Consider the following 23,658-nt stretch of genomic DNA (forward strand, 5'->3'; position numbering starts at 1 on the left):
TATTGAACATCTATTGCAGAAGCATACACCCACATTATTAAAAGAAAAATGAGCATATGAGGTATAAGTAGTTTGTGACAGAAGCAAAACTTTTTTTTTATTTGAAAAAAAACTCAGGTTGACTTGAGGCAGTTTTTTATTACTCCGGACACTTTTTTGGCTCAAAATGTGGCAACCCTAATTACAGTAAAAATTTTTAAACTTCATGCCTTCAGTAGCCTATTTGCTTTTTAATCTCAATTGATTTGAACTTTAAATTTTGAATATTCAAAAACATAATTTCTTAATTGTTTAATAAAAAAATGAATGCAGAAAAATACACATACAATCTTCCTTAAAAAAACATAAGGTATAAGTATTTTGTGCCAGAAACAAAAAAACAAACAAAGGATTTGAAAAAAAAAACTCAGGATGACTTAAGGCAGTTTTTTTGACTCAAAGAGTGGCAATCCTAAACTCTATTCTATAAAAGTAAACTTGATAACTCTAGAAAAAAGTACAATAATAATACCAACTTATAAACTGACCTAAAAACTTAGATAAAAAAGATAGGGCTTGATCACCTTTTTCACAATTTAGTCTTATTTTTATGAGTTTAACCTAAGCTACAAGTTGCTTTTTACAAATTTAAAAAATTCAAAGTAATTTTTGAGATGAAGCCGGTTGAAGTTTGGTAAGTACAAACTAAAACAGTTAGAAATCACTAAAAATCTATCTCCTACCTTTTTGAGATAATTAATTAACTGAAACTTTCAGGCAATGTTCCTTGCAATATTAAGAAAACTCAGTAGGAACAAAATTTATAAATTAAAAGAAAATTAATAAAAAAATATTATACTAAAAATCTATCCTCTACGTTTTTTCAGATAATTACTTTAAACTTTCAGGAAATGTTCCTTGTAATATTCAGAATATTTTGTCGGAACCAAAAAAAAAAACAAAAACAAAGATACTGTTTTTTTTTGTCATAAAATTTTATAACAAAACGTAGGTAACGATAGGTTTTTAGTGAAATAGTATTTTTTTGTTGTCTTAGTTTTCCCCTCCCATTAGGAACCTATTGTAGTATCTAACTTTGAGCTGTAATATCTAAAAAAATATTTTAAAGTTTAGTTAAAACTCAATAAAATAAGACCAAAATGTGAAAAAGTAGTTAATTTCTCTTCCCCTCCTATGCCCTTAAAAGTTGTAACCTGTTTTACTCTTTCAAAATGGAAGTTATATGTATTTTAAATTGAAAACCTACCCTTTGTAGCCAAAAAAAGTTTGACAACAGTGTTGCTTTATTTACTTAATGCTCTTTTTGGTGTTTATATGTTTGTATTTAACCAGGTCTAATAAATAGTAGTTTAATTAGTTTTTTATATTTTATTTTGTATATAATAAATATATTTTTACGGTGATTACTACTATAAAAGTAAGTTAAATTTATATTTAAAATTTTTCTATATATCCACCGAAAAAAATAGAGTGATATATACCTGAATTTTTTGCACTGAGTGTCACTTATATATTATTTGTAATTACTTATGACTTCAAATGTTTGTATTGTTAATAATATTTTATTTTTTAAACCCATATATAAAAAAAATTAAGCACAGTTATAAGCGATAGAAAATGATTGGTTTCACAATATAATTTTAAGTAAAATTAATAGAAATATAGAGATAATGTATGAAAGTGACAAAAAAGAACCACTTGGAAAGTTAGTAATTCTTAATAGACAAACCGGAAATGATGGAAAAGAGTTTTTTATTACTGATCAAAAGTGTACAATTGGAAGGTAAGTAATAAAAAGTTGAGACTGACAAGCATATTGACAATTTTAAATGTTAAGGGCATATGAAGGAGAAAGTAAAAATATTTTTAGAGCTATTTTACCATAAATGATCTCTATCCTTTACTATTTAGATTTTTTTTAAACTCAAAGTAACTTTTAAGATATAAGAAATCAAAGTTGAAGAGTTAAATAGGTTTTTTATGTTAGGTACAAACTAAAAAAAAAAACTATTTTACTAAAAGTCTATCTGCTCCTATTTTGGATAAATACATTTAATTTTTTAGGAAAGGTTTCTTGCAATATATAAAAGGATATTTTTGAGAAAATGTTTTTTTTTACTATAAATAGTTTTTTTTACAAAAAATTTCAATCAAATTTTTTTTTGTTTTTTGATCATAGATTTTTTTTTCAATTTTTTTATATTGCAAGAGCATTTAAAAATGTAAAGGTATTTATCTCAGAAAATGTAGGAAGAGATATATTTTTAGAAATGTTTAATTCTTAACCGTTTTAGTTTTTTCCTCCCCTAAAGAACTCTCTGATTTTAACTGGCTGTATCTCAAAGGTTTGATATAATATTAAAATGCAAAATGTAAAAAGCAACTTATAGCTAGATAAAAATGTGCAAATTAAGATCAAGTTGTAAAAAAAAGTAATTTTCCCTTGTCAATCTTAAAATAAAATTGCAACTCACTTCACCTAAGTTATGCTTACTGAAATTTCCAAAATATAAGTAAAGACAAAAAAATCCTTGGGTTACAATAGCTACAAAAAATTAAAATGATTTTTAAAGGAGTTTTTCAACTTTTAAATAGATTAAGTATTGTAAATTCAGTTTTAGTTTTTAAGGAATTGATATTATGCCAATTAAATAAGATTTCAAAGAATTCAATGGCATTTAACTTAAATTTTTTTTTTTAGTAAGTTAATTAACTTAAATTTAACAGAGAGGCCAAAAATAATATACGAATTCAAATACCTCAAGTTCCTGCAGAACAATGTCAATTGATTATGGATGGAACCGGTAACGCCACTCTTAAAAATTTAAACTACGTTAGGAATTTTATAATGTTCAATCTATAATCCTATTAATGACGTAACCATGCTTGAAAAGTTTAGCTAAATTTATTTTCTCTCTGACTTCTGTTTTATGTTATTATTAAAACGTTAATTTGACTGAAGAACTATCCTATATAGTACAGTGTTTATTCACTTATCCAGACGCTCACTTATCCGGACAGTTTTGATCAAAAAAAATCTAAAATTAAATATTATATGCTAACATTTATGTATGATACAAATATCTAAGCTTTCATCCTGTAAGAAAATTTTGAGTGACTTTATAAATTCTAAAATGTTGTTCATCATTATTATGTAATAATACTACTAAATGTTACTTACTAAATCTTTGTTCAAAACTTGTTAGTTATCAAAATTTTTTGCATGTAAAGTAAGTCAGTTTAGAAATTTTAAAAACAATTTTATTTAAAACATAAATTTTAGTTTTTAAAATAAACTCTCAATTTTATTTTTATAGGTAGTTGAATTCTGGGTTTTTTTGAAAACGATAGTATAACAATTATTTTATGTTTGATTTTAATTTCAAGCAATATTACAAAAGATATTAACTCAAACACTTTTTATTTATTTGTATATTAATTGATTTTTGTACTTATCCAGAATTTTGGTTATCTGGACATGATTACAAAAAAATTTTGCCCAACGTGTCCGGATAAGTGAATAAGCACTGTATAGGGAAACAATTCAAATAAAAAACTGTAGTTTAAAACAATATTATTGATAACTTATGTATATAAAGTTTTTTTTTGTAAAACAAGCTTAGAAACCATTCAAAAATGCAATTTTGTTTCAATAAAAATATACATATAAGGTTTATCTAAAATTAATTTTTTATTTACAAGATATAGTTTTTTATTAAAATACTCTTTTTTTTTTCAGTTGTAATTTTCCCTACTTTTATAAATAATCTATCAAACTCTTTTATTTTTTCCTTTATATTAAATTTTGTTGAAATAAAAAAAAAAAAAGCTGCTAGTAAAATTAAAATATATAGAATAAATCCAAATTAAAAAAAATCTATACCTTTATTCTATATCTCTATGTATATAATGTAAATACAATTTAATAGGTTGCCACTCACAGTTTTGCCAAAAAACCTGGAATTTGGGAAAAACCTGGAATTTGACAATTTAGGCAAAAAAAAAAACATGGAAAACCTGGAATTTGTAAATTTTTGAATTTTAAACAAAAAAAAAAATGAAAAACCTAGAATTTTAATCAATTTTTACATGTTAAATAGTAAAATTTTAATTTGTCACCAAAAATGTTCCATAAAAAAAATTGTCATCATCCAAAATAGTATTTATTAATTAAAAAACACATTTAAAGTAGCCTTACAGTATCTTTTTAACGTTTTTATACTGCTTAGCACAGTTTTTAAGCTTAAAATTAGCTTTAAACTAAATATAGACGCAAAAACGAGTGCTTTTAAAAACTTAGAAGAAATTCAGAAAACATGGAAGGAATTTCTCAAAAATGTTTGGCAACCCTGCATACACTCAATATAACTTAAGGTATTTTGAAATTTTTGAAAATCTCAGAATGACTCAGGACAAATAATGTCAACTCTGGATATTTTGTTTCTTTTTAAATTCTGGCTGACTCATGATAGTTTTTTTAAATAAGATATTCAAGATAGTTTAAAGATTTTTTAAAGATTCTCAGTACATGATTTTTTTTCTAGATCTTGAATAAGATTTAGTTGATCTTGACTAGTTTTTGTTATTTTGAATAGTGATTTTAACTAAACATAAATTTTAGAAGCATTAAGGCTTTTCTTTTCATTATTTAGAAAAAAAAATAACATGAGGTATAAGTAGTTTAATCCAGAAGCAAGAAAAAAATTAAAAAGGATATTTAAAAAATCAAGATAGTTTTTTTTGACTCAAAGAGTGGCAACCCTGATTTAACTTTTTAGAATATTATATAGTCACATCAAAGTAACTTTTATGACAGGAGTATCCTACAAAAGTTAATGGAAATGAGATAAGTAGTCAAGTGTTGTTGAAGCATGGTGACAGAGTTACTATTGTTGATAGGTGCTATAGGTAGTTTTTTCTTAAGATCTTACAATAGTTTTTCTTATTTACTCTTTTATATTTTACATGCTTACTAAAAATACTCAACCACGTTTTTCTTTATTTTAGTTCTAACTAGACATCCATATGTTATTACTTGTTATTTTTGATTTCACTTGTGATGAATTTGCAAGGTAATGTTTTCGAAATACATTGTTTGATAATTCAGTAAAATTATAAAAATTTAGAAGTTGATTAAAAGCAAGGTTTTTAAAACAACTTAAAGTTATGTTAGTCTTAATGATTAGTTTTTACAGAAGTTATAGAATTTAGTTCACCTTGGTTTTTACAAGTTGATCTTTGTAGAGTTTTATCTGAGGTATCAGACATTTTTAACCGCTTGAAAAAATTCAAAGTAATTTCTGAGGTATGAGTGATCAAAGTCAGTGACCTCAATAGGTTCCTAATGGAAGGCGCAAACTAAAAACGCAAAAAAGATCATTTTACAAAAAATCTATCTTCTTCAGTTTTTTAAGCAATCTTCTTAAATTTTCACAGAAAGTCTATTATTAAATTTAAAAAAATGAATACAAAATTTTTTTTTACTTTTGAACAATAAAATTTCTATTAAAAAGAAAACCACCTATTTTTTTGTTTTTTTAACTAGAATTTTGTTTTTCAATATGTTATATTTTTAAATAGCAACATTCAAAGTCTTCTAAACTTCAAAAGGAACGTTTCCTGAAAGTTTGAGGTCTCTAGCTCAAAAAGTGAAGAAGAAAATAGATTTTTAGTGATTTATTGAATTTCTGAGAAAATTGACCCCAAAAAATTTGAACTCCATATGTTTGTTTGTATCAGAAACTTTTTATAAAAAATACAATATCTCAAAAGTTAAATATTTTTTTTCTATAAAAACTAGCTTGTAGTTTCTACTTCTAGCTTTCATACAAAATCCAATGTTATTTTTATTAAAAAAATTTTGGACTCCCCTAAGGCGCAAACTAAAACAGCAAAAATAGACTGTTTCAGTAAAAATCATCTTCTCCTACGTTTGTTGAGATAACTACCTCAAACTTTCAGGAAGTGTTTCTTGGAATATTTTGAAAATTCTGTGGGAACAGATTTAAAAAAAATTGAAAAATTAAAAATTTTATAACAAAATAACTAAAAAAAAACTGATTTTTTTGTTTATTTTCTATATAAAATTTTTATCTTTCAATTTTTTTAAAGTTTTTCCAACAGAATTTTCTAAATATATCAAGGAACATTTCCTGAAAATTTGAGGTAGTTATCTCAAAAAAACGTAGGAGAAGATAGATTTTTAGTGAAATAGTCTATTTTTGCCGTTTTAGTTTGCGCCTCCCATAAGGATCCTATTGTTGCCTCTGACTTTAATAGGCTATATCTCAAAAGTTATTTTGAATTATTAAAATCTGTAAAAAGCATCTTGTAGCTTAGTAAAAACTATATAACATAAGATCAAAAACCAAAAAAGGGTGTTTACCCCTCCTATGCCCTCAACTAATATAGTTGTATAAAATTATCCACTTTTTGTTTTTTAATCTAAATTGGTTAAGGTTTAAACCTTAAATCTTCGAAAACAGTATTTCTCATAAGTTTACTGAACACCTATGCAGAAACATACACATACAACCTTCCTTTTAATTATTAAGAAGAAAAATAAACACGAGGTATAAGTAGTTTGCGCATAGTTGAAATTTTTTTAAAGGGTTTTAAAAAACCAGATTGACTCAGGGCAGCTTAAGGTCACGTCATGTAGTTTTTGTTCACTCAAAAATTTTTTTTGACTCAAAAAGTGGCGACTCTGTATTATTTAAGACAGTTTTTACCTTAGATCTAAATTTATACTAAAGATGGACTATAATACTTTTTTTTTAAACCTGGAAGAAATTAAAAAAATTTGATAAAATTTTTCAATAAACCTTCGGCAACGCTGTTTTTATAAAAGTAAACTTACTGTTAAGCATATTGTATACTTCTTTACATATGATAAGATAATTATAGGGTGGCTAAAAAAACTTTGAAACCTGAAAAAAATCAGATTTTGACAGTTTAGGCAAAAAAAAAAACCTGGAATTTGGGAAAAAAAAACCTGGAATTTTAAACAAAATCATTAAAAAACTTAGAGTTTTGTACAAAAATTGTGAAAAAACCTGGATAAAATTTTTTTTTAACAGTTTTGATATATTAAATGTAAATTTTGTCAATTTTAGCATAAAAAAGTGTACACAATTTTTTAATTAGTAAGTAATAAATTATTAGTTAAATTATTAATTTAAATAATGAAACTACTTATTTACATCGTTTTAAAAATTTAAACAAAACTAAAAGTCCAATTCAATTTTTTAACAATTTATTTTAGTTTATAAAATAACATTTAAAAAAATCCATTTCAGTATTTAAGTATATTCAGTCAACAAAATCCTATTTTTTACTGATGCAACTTAGTAGAGTTTAGATCAATATAAAACTAAGGGCTAGAGTAAAATAAGAGCAGAGTCAAATAAAAGTGACTGATGCAATGATATGTGCTCATTTATTTATAGCAGACTATAATAAATCTTAATTTATTAGTATGTATGACTTATAAGTCATTAGTTGTGCCTAGTTTATTTAAAGTAGATATAGTAAATATCATTTATTTAGGTTTAGTATTTTTGTTTAAATACGATTAATAGTTTTGAATTAGACTATGATAAAACCAAGTCAGTTAGTTTAAGGGCATAAGGGGGTTGGTCCGACATTTTTTTATTGAAAATAACATTTGATCTTATATGAAAGCATAAAGTACAAACTACAAGCCAGTTTTTATAGAATAAAAAAATCTTATTTAACTTTTAAGATATTGTAATTTTTATAAAAAGTTTCCTATACAAACGTATGGACCGCAATTTTTTGGGGTCTTTTTTGTTGGAAGTTTAAAAAAGCACTAAATATCTATCTTCTTAATTTTTTGAGCTAGAGACTTAAAATTTTCAGGAAACTTTCTTTTTATAGTTTAAAAGACTTTGAATGTTAGAATTTTAAAAATATTAAAAAATAAAAACTTAAGATAAAAAAACAAAAAAATAGGTATTTTTCTTTTTAATAAAAAAAATATTTTCCAAATTAAAAATATCCTGCGTTTAATCTTTTTAAAATTTAATAATGCACTTTCTGTGAAAATTTGAAGAAGATTGCTAAAATAATGAAGGAGGAGATTGATTTTTAGTAAAATGTTCTTTTTTTTGCGTTTTTAGTTTGCGCTTTCCATTAGGAACCTATTGAGTTCACCAACTTTGATCTCTCATATCTCAAAAAATACTTTGAATTTTTTCAAGCAGTTAGAATTTCTTATACCTCAGATAAAACTCTATAAAATAAGATCAACTTGTAAAAATCAAGGTGGACAGCCCATATGCCCTTAATTTTTTAGCTTCATGCCATCTATACATTATACACTTTAGACTTAATGTTTTCTTTTTCATAGATTCTATTATTTGAGTAAAAACACTGTAAATTAACAAAATATACATTATAAGTTTATCAAAGATAAAACTAGATATAATTTTCCTGTTTGAAAAAGTTAATTTTCTTTAAAACAATAAGTACTTTAGAGAGGCTATCAGTATCAACAACTTAAAGATGCCAGTACATAATTTAAAAACACAATAAATATTGTGAAACAATCCTTGAAACAATTCTTTTTTGACTTCAGTTGCTTCACAAAATTTGTTTTGTTTTTTAAATAAATTAAAGTTATATTTTTCAGTGTTCTATTAGATTAATTTACTACTAAAAATGGTCATAAATAGATGCATTTCAAAAACCTGGAAGAAATTCTGAAAAATCTGAAAAATTTGTCTAAAACATTTAGCCATCCTGTGATTAAGTTAATATTACTTGAAAATTGTTATAATTTAACAATGCTTTAACTAACAAGTGTACATAAATTTTTGTAATCAGGTATGAAAGTTCTTTTGCAGTCAATCAAGATACTACAAATGCAGACTCCAGAAACCCACTAGGTTACTGTTCTTCTTTATACTTATTTTATTCTTTATTTATCATAAATATTTGGTTGAAAGGATTTGTAAATTTGCAAGCATTTTTAAACCTTTATTTAATTAATCAAGTCTTTTATGAAATGTAGTTTGACAAGAATAATTAGTTTTAGATGGTATCGTGATAAAATTAATTTAAAATTTAATTTACAGGTTACCTGACTTCAAACAATAGCCAGAAAGAAAAAAAACCAAAAAATGTTTGAATTTTGTATACTTTATATATTAAAAACTTTTTTTTCAAATAAAACAAACTTATAAATTACCAAGTTAATAATTTATAATAAACAGTTCAGTCGTGACGTTGTTAAAGAAACGCCCAAAAAGAAGAAAAATAAAAGTAGGAGATCCAAGGCAATAAGAGAAAAGTATGTAAAGAGTGTACATTATCTTTAAATAATACTTATAACTTATCAAATTAATGTTTTAACAGTTGTAGTGAAGAGCAACAAGAAAATCTTTCTGGAAGTCTCAGTCAGGTAATTAGTTATTATATATTTATAAGATTTGTTGTTATTATATATTTCAAGATTAAAACATAATTATGCACATGCTGTTTAGTATATTGGTATTTGTTTGAATATATAGGGTTGATGCTCATTAATGCTAATTCAGGGTGTTTTGAAAGCTTGAAAATAGAACTCTAGACCAGCTCAGGCTAGTAAGAGTTGAATATTTTGAATTATCCAAGTATAAGCTAGTCTATTTATTTACAAAGTTTTTAAATTCTAGTTTATTCAGGGTTGCCAAAAACCTTTAATCATAGAAAAACCTGGAGTTTGACAATTTAGGCAAACAAAACCTAGAGAAACTAAATTTTTAACAAATATCAGTAAAAAAACTGGAATTTAAAACAGTTTTTACAAGTAATATGATGTAACTTTGATTAGAAAAAATCTATAATATAATATCCAAAAACTTTTTGATCTATAATCTAAAATTTATTTATTATAAAACACACTTAAAGTAATATTCCAGTATCTATCAATATTTTATACTGTTTATGACAGTTTTTTACGTAAATTTAAAACTATACTAGATATAGACAAGATAATTTAAGTACAAGTTTAAAAATGAGAAAAAACAAGCTGTATACAGGATGCCTCAAAGTCAGGAAAGTCAAGAACAGTCAGGAAAACCAAAAGAAAAAGACAAAAGTTAGAAAAATGGAGGTTTTCTAAAAAAGTCAGGAAACTTGATATAAACATGCTCTTTTAAGAAAGTTATCAACACTAAAACTGTATTTTGCTAATGTTATTTTTTAATTATAAATTTTAAATTTTATTAACAATACAATGTTTCACTCGCTTGAAATGAAACTAGTCAAACGAGATCTTCAGTTGAACACAAAATATTATTCAAATAGAATTGAAATCTTCTATTTATAGAATATTATTCAAATAGAATTCTATTTGAATAAGATTTTATTCAACTGAAGATCTCGTTTGACTAGTTTCAAACGAGTGAAACATTGTATTGTTAATAAAATCAAAAATTTATAATTGATCATTCTCCTTGTATATAAGTTGAGAACTTTGATTGTCATCTTTTAAGTATAAAGTACACAATGTTGTTTTTTAAAGAATAATGCAAGTGGTGTTCATTAGGTTAGAACTATAAGTATGGCAACCTTTGAGTTTCCAGCTATAAAATTTTTACATTAGGCAAATTTAGTCACCTCTCACAAATCTACACACATTGTGTTTACAGCAAAAGTAAGTAAACGAGAGATCGTAGTTAAACAATATATATATTTATTTATTATGTTAGCTATTTTCTTACAATGGTTTAATTAAATGCAGCATGGTGACTTTCTATTTAAAAAAAAAAAAAAGTTTTCATCCAAGCTGTACATATATGTGAAAAACTTTTTTATAAAATTGTTATTTCAGTACAAAGTATTTTTATACTACCTTGTTCCTTGCCCATGTAAGATTAAACTTGTCATTAAAGACAAGTTTAATCTTACATGGGCAAGGAACAAATTAGCTAAAAGTATGAGATTTATTGAATTGAAATGAATCTTTATGCAATAAATATTGTGAAGAATTGAACGTTGTATTTTGTTTGACTTAAATGTATAAAGGGGGAAAGACACCTAAAATTAAAGATTCTTGCAATTTTTGAGAATTTTAAAATGCGTAACTAAACGAGTGCGTATATTCACAAGAGGTGAATGTACTACAAAACACCCTGTGCAAGATTTTAGATGGTCTGAAGAAACTTTCACCTTGGTAGAATTCGATTTTCTGAAGAGAAATTCGATTTTGTGAAATTATAGCTGGATTTTTTTTTACATGTGGCAATTATTACAAAAACGTTTTGTGCACAATTTAAGACAATTTGAAAAAAAGTTATATGGTAGAACAGTGCTTCATCACTTTTCTGGCCGATTTTGGTTGAGAAGTAGATTTATTTAATTCAGCTAAAATCGATGTTTTTGTGTACTTTTAAGTATTAAGATAACAATAAAAGTTCGTAAGTTATAAATAAGGAGAAAAATATTTACAACATTTTATTCAATAGTTTATATTAGATAGGATATTATTAACAGCTGAAGATCTTGCTTAAATTCTTTAAACGAGTGAAAGCAAGCAGTTTATAGTTACATCTCAGTTCTAAAATTTTTTCAAACATAACGTTATAATTTATAGTTTTCGTGCTTAGTAAATTAATAAGTTTTTTATTGTTCATTTGCTTGCTTTTCTGAGTTTCTTTTTGTTAAAGTAGTTTTAAACTTTGTTCAAGTATTGTTTTTTTTTATTCTTTGACGGTTTTAATATGTTGTTTGTATCGTTAAAAATAATGAAAAAAGGTAAACTAACCGAAACTTTAGTGTTTATTTTTTTTGTATGCATTGCATAATATAAAATAGATAGTTTATTAGAAAAAAATACAATGATTGTAGTTATCCGGCTAAATTACAAAAAAAGCTAGCCTAACAAAGATAAGTGATGAAGCACTGTACTTGTTGATTTTTGAGCAAGAAAACTGGAAATTCAAGAAAACTTACAAAAAGTGAAAAAAATTACATTTAATAAAGTCAGGAAAATTTTTTCTTCTCTATATTTGGCAACCCTGTTTATATTGCAATAAAATGGTATTTAAAATTTAAATTTATTAATCTCTCATAATCATTTTATACTTGAATACTAAGCTTAAGGACATAGTTAAGTTTGCGCCTCCCATAAGGATCCTATTGTTGCCTCTAACTTTGACCGGCTACATCTCAAAAATTATTTTGAACTTTTAAAATCTGTAAAAAGCATAATGTAGCTTAGTAAAAACTATATAAAATAAGATCAAATTAAAAAAAAAAATGTGTCACCCCCTATGCCCTTAATTTAGTTTTTTTTTCAGCAAATGTTTAAATGTTGATTGGTAGAAAATTGTAGAATTTATTAATTAAAAAATATATAAATGTAAGTCTTCTACAATAATAAATTATTGAACAATAAATTTAATGTGATATTTTAACCAAACAGTTCGGCAACCAAGATGATAAATCAGAGTCTAAGACTGTTTTGATGACGAAAACTCCAAGCAAAACTGGGAAAAAGAAGCGTAAATCAATAGCTGTTGGTCAGGAAACGTCCATTATATCTAAAGAAGTTGATTTAGCAGCTGCAACTGAAGTTGTAAAAGATAATTCTATGATGAAGATTAAGACACCAAACAAGAAAAAGCGTAAATCCATGGCCGTTCTTAAAGAAGAAATAACTGTTTGTGATACTGTTCCAAACAAAGTAGAAAATTGTGAAGGGGAAATTTCTGTATTACAGAAGAAAACTCCGAACATAAAAAAGAAAAAATCTATCGCTGTTGTCAATGAAAAAATTGCTATTTCTGAAGGTAATGCTTCTGTTGAGCAAACTGAAATGAACGATAAATCTGTCATAAAGACAAAGACTCCTAGCAAAACTGGGAAAAAGAAGCGTAAATCAATAGCTGTTGTTCAGGAAACGTCTGTTGTTTCAAAAGAAGACGTTTTTGCTGAAGCAACTGAAGTTGTAAAAGATAACTCTATGATGGAGATTAAGACACCAAACAAGAAAAAGGGTAAATCCATGGCCGTTCTTAAAGAAGAAATAACTGTTTGTGATACTGTTCCAAACAAAGTAGAAAATTGTGAAGGAGAAATTTCTGTATTACAGAAGAAAACTCCGAACATAAAAAAGAAAAAATCTATCGCTGTTGTCAATGAAAAAATTGCTATTTCTGAAGGTAATGCTTCTGTTGAGCAAACTGAAATGAACGATAAATCTGTCATAAAGACAAAGACTCCTAGCAAAACTGGGAAAAAGAAGCGTAAATCAATAGCTGTTGTTCAGGAAACGTCTGTTGTTTCAAAAGAAGACGTTTTTGCTGAAGCAACTGAAGTTGTAAAAGATAACTCTATGATGGAGATTAAGACACCAAACAAGAAAAAGGGTAAATCCATGGCCGTTCTTAAAGAAGAAATAACTGTTTGTGATACTGTTCCAAACAAAATAGAAAATTGTGAAGGGGAAATATCTGTATTACAGAAGAAAACTCCGAATATAAAAAAGAAAAAATCTATTGCTGTTGTTAATGAAAAAATTGCTAATTCTGAAGGTAATGCTTCTGTTGAGCAAACTGAAATGAACGATAAATCTGTCATAAAGACAAAGACTCCTAGCAAAACCGGTAAAAAGAAGCGTAAATCAATAGCTGTTGTTCAGGAAACGTCTGTTGTTTCAAAAGAAGACTTTTGTGCTGAAGCAACTGAAGTTGTAAAAGATAACTCTATGATGAAGATCAAGACACCAAACAAGAAAAAGCGTAAATCCATGGCTGTTCTTAAAGAAGAAATAACTGTTTGTGATACTGTTCCAAACAAAGCAGAAAATTCTGAAGAGGAAATTTCTGAGTTACTGAACAAAACTCCAAACATAAAAAAGAAAAAATCTATTGCTGTTGTTAATAAAAAAAATTCTATTTCTAACGGTGATGCTTCTTTTGAGCAAACTGAAATGAACCTTAAAGCTGTTATAGATTCAAAAACTCCAAGCAAAACTGGGAAAAAGAAGCGTAAATCAATAGCCGTTGGTCATGGAACGTCCATTGTTCCTAAAGAAGATGTTTTTGCACAAGTAACTGAAGTTGTAAAAGATAACTCTATGATGCAAATGGACAATCCAAGTAAAAAGATAACAAAACATTCTTATGATGAAATGATTGTTTCGAATAATATAGGATTAGCTGAAGATGCTGACTTATTTGATGAATCGGCGAATAAATCAAAAATTTTAACTAAGAAAATTAAAAGAAAATCAACACTAGTTAAAATTGGCGATACTGAAAAGTTAGTATAATTATCTTCGTATTTTCATAAATAGTCACGATATTTTCTCTTTCAAGTTACAACTATTGTAAGTCATTTAATTCTTTTGAATACAATGTTGCTTTTTATCAGCTTCTAACATTAAGTTAATAAATTAAAATAGCTTGTGAAACTTGAATTTAATAAACATTTATTTTATTAAGTTCAAAAAAGTTAGTTGGTATTTTGATGTAAAAAATTTTTAACAATTTTTATTAAAAAAAGAGATTGAATCATAAGTTTTTGCGATGGAATTAAATTATGACCATTCTAGGTTTATTATCTCACCAAGTAAAAAATTGTGTTAAAATAAATGTATATAGTTTTCAAAAGTAAAAACAGTCAAAGTAATTTTTTTCTTTACTTAAGTATAAAATGTTGAATTTTTCTAGAACATTTAAGTAAAAATATAAAACTTTAGGTTTAAATTCATAGCATCTTTGAATATATTTTATCTAACAATTTAAAAAAGAACCACCAATCAATGAAAATCACAGTTTATCAAAGTTTATTTTTAAGTTTTTTCTTAGGATTTTAATAAATTTTTTGAAATATAAATTTTTATATTTGCAGCACGAAATATACTTTATTTCAAAACTTTATAAATCGTTTATCTTTTATAAACCATTTTTCAGTACTCTAAAATAACATGCTGTTTTTTAGAGACATATATATATATATATATATACATATATTTTTATCCTAAAATCAACCACTGTTTATTGACTTTATTTTTATTTTTTAAAGGAATAAGTTAAAAAAAGAGGATACCAAAGAAAATGTAAAAGTGAGTTAATAAAAGTTTTTATTTTTTAAGTAAGTTCTTTAATGTTATAAGTAGTGCTTGATTTAGTTTTCTATCATTAAGTATTCTTGTTATGAAAAATTATAAAATGACTATTTAACGTAACGTTTTAATTTTTTTAAAGTTGTTTCATTGTAACTTTCTTGTTTATTATAAATAAATTGAAAATTGTTTACTCAAGTTTAAAAATCCTAGCAATAAATTAAACTTCAAGGTTTGAAAGTTTTCCTTCTAACTGGTATACTCAACTTTTACAAGAACTTAATATCTCAAAACATTAAATCAATGATTTAACATTTTGAAAAAAAAAAAAAAAGAATTAAATCAATAATAATCTTTATAAAAATAGAAAAGTTTATGTACTTTGTCCTTAATATTTATTTGAAAACATGTTAAAAATTACTATAAATCTTAATTAATACAAACTTATATGAAAAAGTTTAAAATAACACTTCTTTTTTGATATTCCTAAATTAAGAGGATGTAAATATTAAATAAAATAATTAAATGTTTTAGCAAAATTCACACCCAAAAAGTGATTTCCAAAAAGAGAAAATTGCAAATAAAGGTGCTATAAAGTTAGTTGCTTTATTGGTTTTTTAGTATTTATAGTAATGTGTTTGATTAAGTGTAACAAAATTATTTTCAGATTATTTAAAAAAAACTTAATACTTGACACTGATCATATACTCTACTTATTAAATTTGTTTTAAAGGTGTCAAGGAAAAAGTTGGTCTCAAGTTGTAAAAGAAGCTAAAACTCCCCAAAAGAATTCTACAAATAAAGTTAGAAAACATTTTTGGATTAAAATTTTTTTTACTATATACAGGCTTGCCAAAAAAACCTGGAATCCTGGAAAAACCTTGAATTTGACAATTTAGGCTAAAAAAACCTAGAAAAACCTACAGTTTTTACATAATGATTAATAAAGTTTTAATTAGAAACAAAAAATCTACCATATAGTTAAAAAAGTTTGCCGTCATCAAAAATACTATTTAGTAAAAAACACATTTAAAGTAGCTTTACAGTATCTTTTCAATGTTGTTATACTGCTTAGCACAGTTTTAACCTTAAACTTAGCTTTAAACTAAAAATAGACCCAAAAACGAGTACTTTTGAAATCTTGAAGAAATTCCGAAAACACGGAAGAAAATTTTCAAAAAAAAAAATTAGCCACCCTGTATATTAAGTCAGGATAAGTCCTAATAAAGACGAAACCGATCATAGGTTGTCTCAGATACTGTTGTTGATGGTCAAGGGGTAAAGTTCATTATTTATTATACATGTTAAGTAGTAAAATTAAATTTATCACGAAAAATCTATCATATAGATAGAAATTGTTTGAAATCATCAAAAAAAATTTAATTTAAAAACAATTTTAAAATAGCTTCACAGTTTTTTTTTCAATGTTTTCATTCTACTTAACACAGTTTTCAACTAAAAACTAAACTTTAGACTAAAAAAACGTGTAATTTTGAAAATCTGGAAGAAATTCAGAAAACCTAGAAGAAATTTCATAAAGGCAACCCTGATTATGTAAGACTTGTTTAATAGCCTTTTTTTTGCTAGATTATAGATTTTATTTTTACTTAAAAACTATATATTATTTTATTTATTTATAAAAGTTGTATAAATGAGTTATAGACACATCCATGTTAACTATTAACAAAATATAAACTAAACCAACTTTAAGGTACAGAATCCAATAGTTAGACATCAAAAACGAAGAGTTAATGATTTAATAAACCAAGTATACTATTTACCTGGTCATCACATTAACTCCCCAGCAACTGTGTATATCAACAAAACAAAATCAAGAATCACTGATAAAGTTTGTTAATTACTTTAACAAATTGGTTACTATTATACATTAAGTGTAGTTACCTTAAGTCTTGCAAACTATTTATCGCTGTTTTTCAATTAAGTTAATCAAAAATTCTTGTTTTTGCTCAACATGATAAAAATAGAAAACAACTATTAGATATGTGATTGTATTGAGAAATTATAAATACAAAAGTTTATTATCATTTTACACAATATTTAGTTCTAGTTATATAAAGCTATATAGAATAGTTACATGGCAATTCGAATTCTGACAATTCAAATTCTGTTAAAAAATATTTAAACGGCCACTGCACTACTCAAAAAATAATATATATAAAAGCTCTATGTAGGTTTTATAAATACCTGCAAACACTTTTATTTTATTTTTAATTACTATATTTTGATTATTTTTTTAGCCATATCTACAATGATACTTGATATTTTTTAAAGAAAAAAAGAAGTGTTCCGGTAGGTATTAGTTCCTAAATTCGTACTTTTTGTTTTTCTCAAATATAGATTAAGGTTTGAGTAATGGCCCTAAGAAAAGTTTAAGAAATTGAATTATCAGAATTTGAATTGTCTGATTTTAGATTAAAATGGGATGAAGGTAGTCTTCCTCTTTTGATTTTAAAGACCGGACAGGATTGAATTTTAGATAAACATAAATAAAAATGGTAAGAACCATTAAAAAAAATCAGTCACAGTCTTATACATATCAGTCACAGTCTTATTCAAATAGAATTCTGATTTTTTTTAATGGTTCTTACCATTTTTATTTATGATTTTAGATTATTGTGCACGCATATAGAATCTAAATATTCTAACCATAACACTTTAATTAAATTACCATTGATAAATATGCAAATGTCTGAGTAAATAAAGACTTTTTGCTTATTAAAGTGGTTGTTAAGGGCATAGGGGAGGTCCCAATTTTTTTTTTAATATAAATTAACATTGAATCTTATTTGAAAGCTTAAGAGTTTATACTATTAGATATTTTTTATGGAACAAACAAAGACTTTTGACATATAACAAATTTAGTGAAATATCCTACACAACCGTATGGAATCAAAAGTTTTCTAGGCCATTTTTTTCTGTTTTTTAACAAATTTACTAAAAGTCTATCTTCTACTTCATTTTAAAAGCATTTTACTTCAATTTTTTATCAAATGTATTTTTCTACTTTAGAAAAACTTGTAGCAATCAGTTTTTTAATAAAGTTATAGTATTGTAATTTGCTTAAAATTAGACAGTGTTTTATTTTTATAAAAAAACTATAAGATGTCATAAGCTATTAAAATAGATTAGAAATTATGACCATAATTAAAAAAAAAATATTGATTTTGTCTATTAAAAAACATTATAAAAAAATCAAAAATCTGTTTCTTACAAGTAGTTTGAAATTTATTAAAGATTTATCTAAGACAGGTTTAAAAAAATTGCTCTAAAAATGAAGGAGGGGGTAGATTTTTAGTGAAATAGTCTATCTTTTCCTATTTAGTTAGCGTCTCCCACAAAAAACCCTTTAGACTCTATTACTTCGATCGCTTGTATCTTAAAAGTTACTTCATATTTCAACAAGCGGTATAGAGCTACTGGTAGCTTTATTCAGTATGTAAAAAATTAGACTAAATTCAAAAAAATGTTTTACACCCTATGTCATAAAACATTTTAATTCCCAATTGATATATTTAATTTATGATTACGTGTTGTTTACATTATATAGCCTCATAATTTACATAATTCTATCGTATGTTATATGTTTGTTAAATACTTGACATGCTTAAATTGGTTACTAAGTTTGTTTGATATTTTAATTCATAAATTTATAGTAATATGCAGTAAAATGTTTTATCCAAAATGGTTAACAATTGTTTTTTAAATAGGTTTATGAATCAAAGCTCAATTATTGTTATTTAGTCATCATACACTTGTTGTATTCAGTTTTTATAGCTAATTTCTATGTTAACTTGTTCAAAACTAAAACGATAATTTGTTTGTTTTAAAATTTTAAGTTAAGTCCATCCCTATGTATGCAAACAAACTAATACTTAAAACTTGGGAGTTCATCAAAAGGTGTACATATAAGTTTTAACGTATAAGTAAGTTCGAGTACAACAGTAACCAAGTTAAAAACGCTGTCCAACTATGTAATTTATTTAATATAGAGACATGTTATTAGCTTTGATATGTTAAGTACGTTTTATGTTATTCTTATTTGGTACATTGAAGCTCTAAAAATATGGTAGACTAACATGTCACTTGATGGTTATTTATCATGTACACGTGTATGTAACATAACAAAACCTTGTTGCAGATTTCAGAAAAAAAGATTACTACTGATGACCATAGTAAAAATGTAGTTACAACTTCTATGAAATCAAAGCCTGAATTAGTCAGCAAACTTGAATCAGAGCATACTGATAACAGTAATGAAACATCTGAAATTATTCCCACTAAAAAGTTAAAAATTAAAAAAAAAACTAAAATAGTTGAAAATATTAACAGAAAGGTTAATAGAACTTCAACAAAAGGTGTTGTTTTAAAAGAAGGTAGAACTGTTAATAGGAGGTCACTTGGCCCAGATACTTTTGGGATGTCTAGAGTAGTAAAAAAAAATTGTGATACAGTTAAGCGATCAAAATCAAATATTAATGACAAGGTTTTTAGACCCGCAAATGAACTACAGGCCAAGACCAACAACGAAAAAGTCGTTGAGAAAAAGAGAGAATCGTTTGAAGCACAGGTGCCAGTTTTCAAGTTCTCTACGCCACATTCCGGATCCCCAAAAATAATGACCACAGCTTTAAATGTTCGAACTCCAAATACAATTAAAAAGTTTAGTAAGCCCAATGAACAGTTTTTATCAGTAAAAGAAAGTAGTGAAATTTATAAAAAAAATATAAAAACTCAAGTAACTAAAAAGACTAGGAAGTCTTTTTTCGAGGAAAAAAAGAATTTTATTAATGATAACATTAATGCTGTTAAACATAAAATATCTGAACAAAGTAAAGTCAAAAAACAACTTAAAAATAAAGTTGTAATGGAACGCTTAAGAATGAAAAGACCAAAAAGTACACCCAAAGATATTAATAAAAGTTCTGTCACTGATAATTTTGGCATGAAAAGGTTAAAAACACCTAAAAGTAAAATGCAATCTGGAGTTGTGGGAAAACAATTAGGCTTAAAGAGACTGTTGCAAACCCCTAAAAATAAAGTTAAAAATGAAGCTGTTGGTGAAAACTTTGGAACTAAACGCTTATATCAGACACCTAAATTAAGAGTAAAAGTTGATGCCGAAGTAAAAGAAAAATTTGGAACGAAAAGATTACTTAAGACACCAAAAGAAAAAGTTTTTTACACGCAAGTTGCTGAAAACTTTGGTATGAATCGTTTACTAAAAACACCTAAATTAAAAGATGCTGGTCTAGTTAAAGAAAAGTTTGGGACTAAACGTTTGCTTCAGACACCTAAACAAAAAGTAAAATACGACGAAGTAAAGCAAAAGTTTGGAACCAAACGATTGTTCTTATCACCCAAAGATAAGAAATTAAGTGAACAAGTTGATGACTATTTTGGTGTTAAAAGATTATTTCAGGGTGTTTTGAAAAAAGAAAAGTATGAAGAGGTTGCAGAAAAGTTCGGCACGAAGAGACTTTTTCAATCACCAAAGGAAAATATAAAATATGAAGAAGTAAAGGAGAAGTTTGGAACTAAACGACTGTTTTTATCTCCGAAAGAAAAGGTTGTCATTAAGAAAGTTGATAAATACTTCGGAACAAAACGAATTTTTTCCTCCCCTAAGAAAAAATATGAGGTAAATGTAGACGAGAATCTTAGTGGAGTCAAACGTTTAATGAATGTTTACCATCAACACGATTCTCATGACGCCGTTGAAAATTTTGACTCAGATTTGTTTTGTTCACCACTACCACCAAGTAAAAAACCAAAGAATACTAAAAAACCAGTTGTTAGGACATCAAGGATTACTAGAGGCAACAGAGGACTAAAAGCTACAGAAGATAATCAAAATAATAACCAGAAAGATTCTGTAATTTCAGAAGATTTTACACACAATAAAAATATAAGTAGAAAGAAAAGTCAACTTTTTGAAGAACCAGTTGAGAAAAAACGTAGAGGTAGGAAAGCTAGGAATACTAGTGAGATACCAAAGGTAGTAAGAAAAACTACTAGAAATAGAAATGCAGCAAAAAATAAACTTACGCCAGACAATACTAGTTCCTCTGTTGCTGAAGACAGTTTAAAAGAAAGAAATGTTAAACTTGATTCTAAAACTGAGTTACTTCAGGTTGAAAAACCAGAAAAAGAAGATATAGCTGTAACTCGCAAGGTAACAAGAAGCAGAAGAAATTTAAAACCTGAATTGGTAGTTAAAGAAGAAGTAGATATAGATAATAAAAATATTACTTGCAAAAACAAGAACAAGTTCATAAATAATGTAATTGAAGATGCTGAAGTTGTATTAAAAAAACCTTTTGCTAATACAAGAGTTACTAGAAAAAGAAAGGCAGTTGTAGTAAAGAATATAACTACATCTGATCAGTTTAAAAGCAAAGTTCCTCCAGCAGACGCAAAATTTCTTGAAACTAATAACGTGAAAGATATCAAGAATAATGAGGTTATTGAAGTAAAGAGTAAAAAACTTGCTACTGTAAAGAGAACAACAAGAAAGAGAAAGGTAGAAGTAGAAACAGTTGTTACTACAGAAAACGTTGATAAAAAAGAGATTAAAGCAACTAGATCAAGGAGAGGGAATAAAAAATTAGATGACACCAAGGAGATTTGTAATATTTTAGAAACGCCAACTAGTAAGCGAACTCGTAGTAAAAAAGTTGCTTCTAAAAGCAACGAAAAAGCAGAGCCTAAGGAAATTCTAAGTGATACTCTAAGAGTTTGTAAAAGAGGAAAAAAAATCGAAGATGGTTCAAAATCCATTGAAGAGCCAAAATCCGATCTAAGAAGCAAAAAGATAGTTACAAGTTCAGAAAAAAAGGAACCTATAAAAAGTATGTTTTTTGTATATGATTATAAGATGACTAATTATATGTTAAGAACATGATTTTCAATTTAGTATAATCTTAATAGTTTTTATGGTATTGAACATATTTAAAATTGTAATTTAATAAACTTTTGTCGTTCTTATAGACACTTAATTTTTACAGAAAAATAAGTTAATGTACTTAGTTGGTTTTATAAAAAAAACAGTTATCTGACTAAATTCTTGTCATAAATACAGTATAGTTTTATTTTTATTTAGTTTTTTATGTTTTTAATGTATGTAAAGCTTACCATAAAAAATATAACATTTTATTATTTTTTTAATCTATAAATAATTTATAGCACCACCTACAATCCGCAGAAGTGCTAGAAGAAAAACGAAAGCTCTTTAGATGTTTATGTGTTAATTCGTTTAAATTAAATATTTTAATGTAAGCTATAAAAACTATTTGTTTTAATTCTAAATCCAAAGTTATATTCTTGTAAATAAGCATCATTGAAATGTTTTATACAAATGTTGATCCATTGTACAGATTTTAAACAATAGTTTATCAACCTAATTTAAAGAGTTTATATTCTTTATGAGTGTTTTGTTTTGTCAAGTTTTATATTATATTAAATAGTTGCATTTAAAAAAAGTGTTAATTGTTGAAATAGTTGTATATATATTTGATCACAACAAGTTAAATTAATTATTATTTATATTTTTACGCAAATGTTGTTGTAAGAAAATAGGTTATAGAAATGACAAAAGTCTGTAAAAGTTATTAAATAATCAAGTTTTCATTAATTTTAAATTGATCATTTCAACAAAAGTCTACAAGATTATTTTTTTAGGCAAAAATGATCACAATTTTTTTTATGAGGATAAGTTATAAGTAGCTACAAACTACGGGAACAAGTGCACAGAATTGCACTAAGCCAAATTTGCACGATGGCACAAAATTGCACGAAGACGGTTTTGCACCAAGGGTCAATTTTGCACGAGTTACATTTTTGCACAAGAGTAAAAAATACAGAAAAAAAACTAAAAAATAATAAAAAAAAGAAAAAATAGTTACAGACCGAGGTTAAGGGTTAGGTTTAACAGTGATAGTAAAAAATTAATAAAAGATTAAAAATTAAATTAAAAAATATTTAACCCGTGCAAAATTATCTGCTCGTGCAAAAGTGACCCTTCGTGCAATTTTGTACGCTCGTGCAAATTTGGAAGCTACCCACAAACTACACAGGATAGCAACCGTTCACTGGACATCTGCATTACTTTTCACTCAATTATATTTTGTACAGAAAATTCTCATTCAAATTTTTCCGGAAATAAAATTGCAGTGTACTTCAGTCAAATACTAATATAATATTGTTACTCAGCTAATTCTGTCGTCCGATGAAATTTTAGTTGTTGTTCTCTCTTAAAATAACTTCAATAAAAAATATAAATAGGTCCACTATGACAAATTAAAAAAAATCTTGGTTTGAATCTTATAAAATAAGCATTTTATTAAGATTTAATGAAAAAAATAGTGCAAATTTCCTTCGACTATAATTTTAAACTAAAGACTTGTAAGAAGTACAAGTTAACAAGCATTTAAGAAAATTTAGCCCCAATAAGCGTCCGGTTAACAAACGGACCTGCGAAAGTCCTTTTCACATCAAGTTTATCGCAAAGCAAGCGAATTATTAGCTTAGAATATTTTTAGCAATAAAAAAAATATTTTTAGTAC

The 23,658-nt window shown here is 25.8% G+C and overlaps 1 protein-coding gene across 1 annotated transcript; it reads left to right on the forward strand.

Annotated features, from left to right (window-relative positions):
• The first annotated feature begins 1,662 nt into the window (after positions 1-1,662).
• Positions 1,663-22,567, forward strand: LOC145836620 (uncharacterized). Its single transcript, XM_082944407.1, has 14 exons — positions 1,663-1,783; positions 2,728-2,833; positions 4,817-4,908; positions 8,848-8,909; positions 9,099-9,145; positions 9,237-9,313; positions 9,379-9,424; positions 12,431-14,271; positions 15,037-15,076; positions 15,611-15,672; positions 15,810-15,879; positions 16,788-16,925; positions 19,236-21,945; positions 22,280-22,567. Exons 1-14 carry the CDS (start codon positions 1,671-1,673, stop codon positions 22,327-22,329), a joined length of 5,454 nt encoding a protein of 1,817 aa, XP_082800533.1. The 5' UTR covers positions 1,663-1,670; the 3' UTR covers positions 22,330-22,567.
• The last annotated feature ends 1,091 nt before the right edge of the window (positions 22,568-23,658 follow it).

The sequence above is a fragment of the Thalia democratica genome, chromosome 5 (assembly GCF_965202585.1).
Source record: "Thalia democratica chromosome 5, ktThaDemo2.hap1.1, whole genome shotgun sequence".
NCBI lineage: Eukaryota > Metazoa > Chordata > Thaliacea > Salpida > Salpidae > Thalia > Thalia democratica.